At 39.1% G+C, this 11,736-nt stretch overlaps 1 protein-coding gene across 1 annotated transcript in view; it reads right to left on the reverse strand.

Moving 5' to 3' along the window:
- GRIA4 (glutamate receptor, ionotropic, AMPA 4) overlaps positions 1–11,736 on the reverse strand; it is an 80,521-nt gene that overhangs the window by 57,756 nt on the left and 11,029 nt on the right. The window contains exon 5 of the mRNA XM_009701496.1: positions 8,154–8,264. Within this exon, the coding sequence (XP_009699798.1) occupies positions 8,154–8,264 (111 nt within the window). The remainder of the gene's footprint in view (positions 1–8,153; positions 8,265–11,736) is intronic.

An 11,736-nucleotide genomic window follows, 5' to 3' on the forward strand; every position in this document is an offset into this window, starting at 1 on the left:
AAAGACCTTAGTGCAGTATATGCTCAATTTAAAGCATGAATAGAGCCTGAACCTATACAATGCAAATGACTGTGGGATAATGCAAGGTATAATTTACACTTCCAACTTCACTAAGTAAGCATATCCTTTAACACAGTGTGGTTACTGTCTATGTAATTTCAGATGCACAGCTTGAATGATTTGCGTTCTTGGGGTTTAGAATGCAAAGTTACTCAGAGGCTACATACATTCTAGTGAGAACATAGAAATATGTTCCCGAGGACACACATATCTTCCCCTCCGAATAAACAGTGGAGATTCTGCAAGGTCTTTTAGGATGAATCTAAGCAATATACATGGACAAGAATGGTATTAAGCTGACACTGACTTTACATGCTGCATGAAAAAGAAGTACCAAAATATTTTTGGATGGTGACTGCCATTGAAAACAAGTAAAACCTGTCTCGAAAAGTGGATCTTACATTCCCTGTGTAAACCATACTATCACAATAGTGGACATTATGTGATTGGAAAATTAAGGTCACATTGGGAAAACAAGGTCACATTTTTCCTTTTTGATCTGTGTGGATTCAGACTTCAGCAATCATTATGTAAAATTGTACTTTCTTGTGGTATTTTAAATTACTTCACATAATTTGTATTTATAACCAGTTCCAGATAAAATACTTGTCACTAATGTCACCTTTTGTTTGAATTTACATCACAGAATACTGGCAACTTCAGTTTTCTCTGTGATGGTCCTGGCGAATGTTTTTTTGACACTAGTGGTGTAGGGTAGTGCTCTGCCCTATTCACATCTTTCCTACATACATAATTAGTACAAAAATAAAAATAAAGGTAAACGTGTGGTCTGAGAATGTTTGCTTCACTGAAACTGCATCAACTTCAGCTGCAAGCAACAGCAATTTTGTAACCTCTATTAGGTGTTAACAATGGAGGGTATGCGGCATTACATGAGCAACAGGGGGACTGAATAAACTAATTCCAAAATTTTTCATGTCAGGCAAATCTTTCCTTTTGGATATCAATATGTAGGTCCTATTAGCATGGTGTGGATCCACCCAAGAGAAGAACTTGATAGGCAAGCCTGTACAGTATCTAACTTACTGTTATAAGGTGAAAAGGCAGAGAAACAGAAAAGAGAGAGATTATATGTAGGAGGCACTATTCCCTTTACTTAGTTAAGTTTACTCCCTGTGGTAACTCTGCCCAGGAGCCACATCCGTATAAGGATGGCAGAATGGAGCTTTGTGTAATGTGAATGGAGAAAGTTGTGTAGTTTGTTTTCTTCAGTGTGAGAGAAAGGTCCCAGATTAAATACAACACAGTTTGGGAATGGGGAAGCACTAGTGTTTCTTTAAAGACAGTCAGGTTCCTAAGTATTGCAGGAACTTTTCACTCTCAGGTGCATTCCCAGAACATCGCTCCTCCCATCATCTCCTTCTTACGTTATTCTCTGCTATGGACATGCCTCTTTGAGCCACAATCCTCTAGCAGTAAGTCAGTGTTGGAGGTCATTGATGCATTATGACCACTACCTCTGCAAAGGAACCACACAGCATACAGAATTGTCCACAATGATCACTTCCAAAGAGAAATGCTGTCTGACTACCTGGTTCCTTGACCTATATATAAGTATAAACACCCAGAGAAATTTGAGGGTCACAACACCAGATTGCTGCATTTCTGGAGCACATAGTTATGACCACTGCACAGCTAAGGATCACCAAGGACTTCTAAAATTGGGGCAATCACAAAACTGAGAAGACCACTGAGCTCCAGCATTAACTACGTGCTGTAATCACTGCAGTGATGCAGCGCAACGCCTTTCCCTGTACAGAGTTTGTATCTTCAAAGGAAAACTGCTGAGTATTACCAGCAGTCTGCACCATTTCTTGTATTCCTATCCCCAGTTAAATCAGCTTAATTTCAACCACCTGTCTTCCAGAGGGAGGGAGGGAGAGGAGCAGGGAGAAGGGGTCTTGATTTTGGCAAGTATTTTGGGCACGTGAATCAAATGTTCCTCCCTCATGAAGGGGTTTTGTTCCCTTCAGAGGAAAAGCCAAAATCTGAGACTTTTTACATATGTTATTGCACAAGAATGGTTAAAAATAAACAGAGATGAAAGATACTTTGTCTCCTGACTGTGATTTAGCCAACTGCTAGCTAGAAATACAACCAGGTCTTGTCCAGTATCCTGCGTTTGTGGACTCTCCTTACAAGCTTCAGTTACATTCGCTTGCTGCTCCTCAAAAGCAATTTTGTTTTCCGAAGGCCAAAGTTAGTGACTGCTAGCTCTTCTGATTCAGCCTTTCTTATAAATCCCAAGCCAAAGGCACACAATTAAAGTCACACCAGGAAATAATAATTCTGGAGAAGGACACAAAGCAGGCAGGCACAGAGGAGGCCAGGTCAGCCTGCTCCTTCTCCCAAAACCCAGACACTGTGCTTCTGCCTGCACCTCACCACTGATGGGGCTGTCACAAAAAAAACCCATTTCAACCGTCTCTGCACAGCAAAGCAAAGAGATAGATGCCTTATTTTTCCTTTTAAAGGATAAATAAACTTCAGCCTTCCTCCCCATGAGTTCGTGAGGGAAGGCTGAGAAGGGAAGCAGTGGGGTCTGACACCATCCTTGGTAGATGCAAGCAGCCACAATCCCATCCAGTGGAGGGACCATCAAGTGACGACTCCATAATACACAATACCCAATAATGCATAATACAGCAAGGAACATCTCTTATAATGCAATTCTCATGAAGTAAGGTAAAATCTCTTGCTGTGAGTGCTTTAGAAGAAGCAGCAATTGGGTGAGATCTGCCAGTGTGAAACAACACAATTAAAAATACTGGGAACACCTATTACCTTGTGCTTACTATGTTGTCCTTTCCCTCCCACCTATTTAACACAGAATAAATAACAGTTTCTTTAATTGTTGTGCCCACTTTACCTGCCAAATAATGACAGATGTATTTTCAAGGCAGAATTTGATGGGGGGATGTGGGTGGGACTGAATGTGGCTTTCTGATAAAGATTGTTTTTTAAAAAAAAAAGTAATAGTGGCACTAGTTTTAAATTCTGTCCATTTCAGACTTGGGGGATATTTCAAACTAACGAGGTGTGCAAATGTTATTATAATATCAGGGCACTGAAAGGCAAGTTTTACTGGTTTGCTAACAAGCACCTTACACAGATGAACTTGCAAGGTCACACTGCAAAGTCATGAAATATCTGAAATGATCAACAGCATGTACGCAGCCATATCTTGATGCTCTTTTCTATCTGTGGCACTGAAAAAGACAATTTTTTCTGTATAATCTATTACAATAGCATTTTCTAAATTAGTAGTAACGTTAGTGTAAGCATGCTGGTCTAAAGACAGAAGAGATGGAAGACATCTACGGAGAGGAAGTATCTTCTATTAGATCAGCTGAAATAGCTGAAAACGGTAGGCATACTTTTTCACCGTTTCCTCTTATAGCATCTTGTCCAATAAAAATATTTCTTCTCCCCACCATCTTTGTATTTACTACATTTTTGAACTATAAACTCTTAACCTACTGATGTAAAACACAGGTTTGACTTACTGCTAAATGAGGTTTAACACCACAATATTTGCAAGATTTCAGCTGCTTAATAGTATTTTGTGGGGTAGTGAATCAAGGAAAAGTCCACATTGAAATGATCAATGACTAGCCCGGAACAGATATTTGAAATGGTGCAAGCTTTACTTGTATAATTCACAATTTTATAACAATATTTAACATTTGTAAATACAAGTTGATGTCTGCAACAATTACCTTTATAGATGTAAACAAATCATTCCACCATATTGCCACAAATTCATGTGTACAGTAAAATGCTCACAACTGATGATTCATACTATAAGGGAAGCTGGAGAACGTAACTAACCCAAATACCAAACAGATCTATGTTTCGCTTTCCTATTCTAAAGTTCATTTCAAAATCTTTAAACATTGTAAAAATAATTTGTAACAGTGACAAATACTTGTGCAAGGAAATGTCTCACTTTTAGAACAGGAGTGGCACACATTGTCACACTTTATTCTGAAAGAAACTTCTGTAGATGTCAATAGAAGGGTTTTTTTGTTTGTTTTGGTTTTGTTTTGGTTTTTTTTTTTTTTTTTTTTTTTTTTTTTTTTTTTTCTGAATAAAGTGTCCAGGATTCGGTTTGAAGTCTTTATTATTGTCATGCAACAAACTTCAATTTTTTCTCCTGTCTACTAAAGAATTTAATTAATAAAATTTCTAATGAAAAAATGTTTTTCTATTATGAGAAAGAAGTTTGTAGTTAGAATTTTTGAGGTAAGACTCCATCAAGAGTCAAAAGAATGAGGGTGGTTCTCAGTCACTTAGTGAAGGTTATCTGTCATTTGAGACAGCCTAAGGTAATCTGCCTGACCTCCAAGTCTCATTCTGTCGGTCCTTTATCCTGCCCCTTTACAGGTACATCTGATACCCTCAGTGTTAGGCATATACCTATGGGCCATTGAATCAATTTCTAAATCTTTGTGGACTTTGATGAAAACTTACATACTTGGGGCACAACTTATCCCACATGCCTGAAACAACATAACACTAGCTGAGACATCCAGATGGACTGGTCATATATGGCCTGAGACAGGCAAGTATCATCCTGCCAGTGTAAGAAATGAGGGGTAGGCAGTATATCCTAGAGCATGTTAAATGTCACTGAGTGCTTATAAGTGGGCAACTGAATCAATATCCTTTATAAAGTCATCTACATGTAGGTGACTGAATAATGAACTGGGTCCTGCCCGTGAAGCTCAATCTACCAACACCAAGACTATTTCATTAAAGTAGTGAGCTGGAAGCCAAAATGTAGACACAGCTCATGTACATCAAGCTTTGGTTCTAAAGGATTTTTTGTGGTTTTTAAGTTTTGCAGTCTCAGATTAGGCACAGAGTTGGCTGTATCATGAAATGGATTAGAGAGTTTGGAGTAGTCTTCCCAGCCTACTCTCCTATATTCTACCTCAACAACTTGTCACCATGTTTCTCAACTTGCTAAATTAAAGATGATCATTCTTCCTAGCTGGATACATCACTCACTTAACTTTGGTGTTAGAGAAGAGCTGCACACGGCATCCCTTCTCCAGTCATACAATGAGCCTACTGTGCACTTGGAGGTCCCAAGCCCCACCTTGAGGGAATGCTTCTGCAGATAGAAAATAATCTGTCCTTTCCAGAGGACCAGATGTACAGGAGGCTGTGTATCACAAGAGGTGCAGGATACAGGTCTCTCCCAGGGACTATAAAAGGCAGGGCTGCATGGCAGCTCGTAAAGAGCATCAGCTGCCCCTGCTGCCACCTCTCTCTGGGCTGCTCCTTCATCACATGACTAATTGGAGATAGGGTGAGTGCCTATGCACTAAACCTAAACTATAAAATAAATTCTACCTGCTCTCACTGTGTTACAAATGAACATAACATTTTGGCAAGTAGAAAACACTGTACTAAGTTCGAGTGCAGAGCTAATCTGTTATAACGCACCTTCTATGTAAAGTCATACAGCCACATTACAGCAAAGTAAGCATAGACACATAAAAACTGAAGAAAAAGAGGGCAAATCCACTTGTGCTATTTGGCTTCAGGCAAAAATTAAAGTGAGCCATGCTGAAAACTTGTAAACTTTTCTTATGCTGCCACGACACCTGTCTTTGAAGACTGAAAAGCCTGACAGCACTGGTTGCAGAAGCTCTTCAGTTTAACATTGAAAAATATGCATGCAACCAAACTTGTATGTGTCATCTACAAGGGTTCAACTTCCCTTCAATGTGAAGAGGGCAATGAAGAGGTGAAAAAGTCTCTGTCTGGCATTTGCAACATGACTATAATACAGAAAAGAACAAAATAACAGGATTCTGAAAGTTATTCTAGTTTAATATACCTTTTCTCTGTGTGTGTGATCATACGCTTGTGGATGAATAAATACATTGCCCTGGCACGTCAATATTAAGAATCATGATTCTAATCTGCCTTCAGCATCATGCATGCAGCTCCCAGCAGAGTCAGTAGGAGATGGGCATGATAAGGCAGAATTCACCATGTATTCTTATTCAAACCAAATTCCGATATATTTCTCTTGCACTGTGATTTTGAAACATTGAAAGGGGACACTTTTGGTCAAGAAGCAGTGCTGCTTTCAAATAATTGCATTTATCCCAAAATGACATGCTGCATAAACATAGGGCATGCTTTGGAATATTAATTCAGCTTTTGAAAATGATCCCACCAGTCCTTTCAGTACAGGGACTGGAAAAGTTCTTCTGAAGATAACATTTATTATGCACATCAAAATGCTTCAATGCAAACAGGACAGGCAAGATAACACATTTTAAAAGCTTTCTTGTTTTCCTTTTTTTCCCTTTCTGGCAAACAGGAACCTTTTGTATTACTTTTCATTATTATTTTTTACTTGCTTCTCCTAAGCTTGGAGCTATTTATGGAAATTACAGTATTCATGTATGGTAGCTTCAGTCAAAGGTATCAGGATTGATATGAGAGGAAAATTTCGACTGAAAGCTTGTTATTCACATCGTTCTCTTCTCAGCTTGGCAAAGTTGAAGGTTAACGTCATCTGTTCTAGACATTTCAGATTAGTCACAGAACTTTTCTTGGTGGTTCAGTGCCTGGTCATCCAGTCAGAGGAACAGTAATCCATACGGAAAAATTAGCTCAATGCTACTAGACTGGTGGTTAATACTTGAGCCTTAGTTAGGAATGTTCGCAGCATCTTGGGACTCTTTTCTTCCTTGATCAATTTCTTAAAATAGGATTCTTCATCAGAGGCTGAAAAGAGGAGGACTCTACTGAAGTATATTTTTTTTTTCCATCACCAAGTCTTTTTTTTTAGGAAAAAGATACATATATTTTAAATGTCCCATGCAAAAAAATAAAATCAAATAAAAAGTTACACAATTTGGTTAGGAGTTACATTCTGAATTCCTGTACAGTAGTTTGGTTGGTTTGCATCCTGGAATGATAATCTTCAACAGGAGATTTGTTAAGACATAACTATATGTATAAATGCTGATACACTTTGCTGGAAATCTGGTAACTAACTGCATGTTTGAGTAAGAAAATATCTTGACACTTTCCTTTGGATTATTTCCAACTCTGTATTAAATTAGAAAAATTATTGCTTAACAACACATACAGAATAATCCTTCCCATTCAAGACACAGTTTATTCTAAAGGGTTAAAATGTCTTGCCTAAATGAAGCAGGTGAAAAGGGCAGTGAACTGAGATGTAAAATCTTAAAAGCGGTCAGGTAAAGGTCACCCTTTGCCAGTTGACTTTGACAAACATTAGCTTAAAAGGGCATGTCTAGCTTCAGAGGGAAAATTGTTAAATATTTTGTTTCAAATACAGATTTGTAAGAAACAATGGTTTTGAAAAATTATGTATTAAAAATGTAAATGAATGAAGCAACTGCATTCTCCTTTGCAACTGCTCTTTAAAAACACCAATAACACTAGAAAATCAAACCCCAAATCTGTTTTAGATTTTATTAAGATGGAAATTTTATTGAAATGGTGAATAAACATATTAAGAAATATGTTCAAATGCATCTACTAAATTCATGTTTTCATTCACAATTAAAAGTAGATAATCCAGTTCTGATTTGCTGACTGAACTATACTACTTAGAATTTTAGCTCTTGCTAATATCAATTTTGAATTTATAATGTATCAACAAAAAGGGACACTGCCATTACAGACATCTCATTTTATACCCTCTGTTCAATTCTGTCGTTTAGAGGTTTTGAGTTCTTTTCTTTCTTCCAGTTTCTTGTGAGTCAAGATTTATCAATTACAGGTTGAAAGAATTCACTTATATTTCTGAGATTTACTTTAGTAAAAAATGGAAAAGATTGAATAAAGGAAAAATAATTAAAGCTACTAAATTTTAAAAATCTGATTTCAAGTGATTCATTTTATTAAAAGCATATCAAAAAACCTCTGTACAGACATGACAGTCAAGATAATTAAGATATATGGCTCTCACCCTCCCACTGACCTAGGAGCTGGCAGACTAAATTAGATCATAACTAGAAATGAGATTGTGTCGCACACCAGTATAATCATTAAAAAAAGAAACACCTTACCAAAATTGTAGTGACAACTACTGTTCTGTTCTCAATGGCTGAAGTGTCATTTCCAAGTGTAGGTTCATGCTGAATCAAAACTAATTTATCCATGTCGTTCCAGTAACCAACCTGTAAAACAAAATATATATAATTTCCAGTAGGAAAGTCTACATTCTGTATAATTGCAAATATAAATTATTCTAAGAACAACAGAGTGATCCAAAGATCATTTTGTACCAATGGAAGTGCTGTCACGCTCACAGAGAGGCGTACGGTGGTACGTATCTAACCGTTTGGGTATACCATCTTGCACCACTGCTACACAGTCACACCTGGTATCGCTGCCACTCAGCTGTTCCTGAATGATCTGAGCTACTTGCTTTGACCAGAGGCACAAGTCAAATCCCATTTTCAATAGTCTGAAGCCTTCCCGGGGCATAATGAGATACCAGAATTTTTGCTCTCCACAAGAAAATTTTCATTCACTAATCTTCCAGACCTTCCGGTCGTAGGTGGAGGAGTGAAAGACATCTGGATGGCATCTTTGCAATTCAATGGCTGATCTCAATCCCCTGCTCCATCGTGGGCCTCCCAGGAGACCCCAACCCAGGGACTTACAGCAGGCTTGTTCCACTGAACTGCTGGCACTGACCTTCAGTGCCTACATTAGAAGCCCTGTTATTAAAGCTTTCTTTACACTCACTGGACAGACAGGCACCACCAGACAGTGTCTCAGCTCATGCAGGATAAGCACCTCTCCTAGAAAAGTGCTTGCTTACCACACTGACTCTAAGGCATGGTGAAAGTGACTTCACTCTCAAATTATCTCTGGTAACTGCCTACAGGGAGGTGGATCAAATCAGGTTTTCCTCTGCCTGGATGTATTTAGGCTGCCACAACCCTTCCCAGAGTAGCCTTAAGGTGAAATAGCTGCCTTTGATCATTGCTGATGAACTACTCTAGAGCCAGGTTTGAATCACTTGCTCTTGTATTCTGATGGAGAAACAAAACATGTGGTATGCCCGCAATCAGAAGCCTTCCCTTATATACAGACATCGCTCTTGGCAGTGCACACCTCTGGCATTCACACAGCCTGCAGCTGTGCCTTGTGCATTGGTAGTGATGCTGCTGGGCGCAAGACATGAGTCAAGATCCTTTTCTGTGAGGGCACAGCGATGCAGTGCTTGCTGTATGACCATGTGGGATGAAGGCAGCCTGAGAAAACGATATTCCCCTTCAAACTTTTATTGTTGCTTTTAGGAATTGCTCAATCAACACTTAAAACTCCCCACATACCCCCCAAAATCCCCACAGGCTATGTATTATGTTTTTGGATGGCCAAAAGAAGATATGAGACCTAAAATACTTCACTGTTTTTGTAAATCCTGGCCAGTCAGAATCTTGCAGCTCATTCATCTCCTCACTCCATGTGGTGACACCATGTCAGGTATCTGTATCAGCAAGTGGTATTTATGGATTTAGAGTTCATCCCAATCACTTAATGTTGCCCCAGGTGACGTTAGGTAGGGAAGATCTTCCTGGGAATGCCATGTGCATGATGTTCCCAGTACAAGGCAGGTGTCTATGAAATGGCAAGTGGTTCATGACAGTGGTCCCTTGGCTCACTCTTAACTTGGAGACGCCTAATTCCACCTTCCCACCTATCCTTTCAGCACGACAGACACAGCTCCCTTAGCTGAAGCTGCTCTCACATCTAACCTGTGGCTCACTAGCAAACACCCTCCCTTCTTGCCATTCTCTTCTCTGCAACTAGATCACGGCTGTCTGTGGACCCTCCGACCAGGTTGCTGGGGAATGGCTCAGTGCCTGTTCCTCTGACCCAGCACTGACAGCTCTCAGCAGCATGTCAAACGAACAACATTAACACAAACATGTCAGTAGAACTCTAATCCCACCTAAAGGCGTTGGTGAGAACCTAATGGATTAAGAGACTGATCTTTTTTCCCAGGAAAGGTGCAGACAGCGGTAGTGATTTTAGAAGGCTGCATATCAAAGAGATGCAGTTCAAGCTGGCACAGCTCGCTTTTCAGAAGTACCTGGGGATCAGTCAGCAGCAACTCCCCCTTCCCTCATTCATTGATTAGTTAGGAGTTCATGAGACCAAGAGCTGGGAGAGAGGAACGCCTTGTCCATCCTACCAGAAGAGGAAAGGGAACTTTAGTGGCAAGTGGGCTCCAGACAGAGCTCCAGTGTAACTGTCAGTGCCAAAGGACAGTCTGTGCCTTGGGTGAAAAAACTTCAGTATGATAGAAACAGGCGAAATGATCAGATCAGTTCTGGAGCCATTACTTCTAACATTATTGTAGAACTCAAACTAAAATTCACTATCACATAGGATTCTGCCTCCATGACATGGAGAAAGATCATGTCCAGATCAATGCAGTGGTATGACATGAGTCTGGAAGTGCAGGGGAGTGCTTTTGGTTCCTGGTCTGATTAAAGAATCCTGTATATTCTCAAAAAAGTTAACCTTCCTTTTGATTTTTACATTTACTATTTCATTAATTTCCTTTTTGAAAAAAATTTATGGGGAAGCAAGTCATTTTAGCACTTCCTAGAGCAGTGTGCAGACATACCCACCACAGAGAATTACAAATACATGAAGCAATTCAATATGAATGACTGAGTATGTCTGAATATGAGTGAAAATCTTTTTTCTGTTAGTGAAGCACAAACTTTTCCCATGCACAACTTCTGGTATATTTAGTTGAAATGTTCCTTTTCTCTTTGTAATTGGTATTACAGCACAGAAGCCTTCGTTTAGGAGTCTGCAGCTAACAGGAAGCTTCAGCATTGCTGATATAGTGGAGAGGGAGATTTCTTCCTAGTAGGATGCACTGCTAACACATACTCTTTTTCATCCAGACAACCATAGAGTCATAGATACAACTAATAACTGAAAATGTCAAGTTCTTGTCAAAAACTGTGACCAGCTAAAGGCAGAATATGTACACCAAAACCTGGCAGTTTGGGAAGCTTATTATAATAGTGAACGATTGTTTTTCATTGTGCAATTCCTCACCGCTGGGAAGTTCAGAAGGAAAGCAGAAAATGAATGATGTACTGTGTTATAAAAGCAAGCACCATATGAAAACGCAGACAGAGATAAAGGAGGTTTTTGAGGAATGGCAGGCATTTTTTAAAGGAATTTTATCTTGTGTGCATAAGTGTGAGCTTGCATGTCTGCATCTCAAACTTGCTCCAAAGTAACTCTGGAACTGGATTAATGAATAAATATATAAGATATATCATGACACTTGTATAAGTATATAGACTCACAGTCACTGTGAGAGCACTAAATAACAATATGCTTTCTTACAAATACCTCAAATCCGCAAGGAAAAAAATTCAAAGGATAAGACTGAATTCAGCTGTTAAAGTACATCCAATTCTATTTGGCTTGCAATTGGACTTTACAGCAGTTGCATCCACTTGCACAGTGGCTGAATTTGTCTTTTAGGAAATAATATTGCAAAAATATCTGCCTCAAAGTAAATTTGTCACAACAGTTTGGCATTTGAATGAATAGTGTCACTTCTGAAGGCCTGTGCACCTTGTAGCAACCACTGAAGTGCTCCTG

This window comes from Cariama cristata, unplaced genomic scaffold, assembly GCF_000690535.1.
Source record: "Cariama cristata isolate BGI_N322 unplaced genomic scaffold, ASM69053v1 scaffold2286, whole genome shotgun sequence".
Taxonomy (NCBI): Eukaryota; Metazoa; Chordata; class Aves; order Cariamiformes; family Cariamidae; genus Cariama; species Cariama cristata.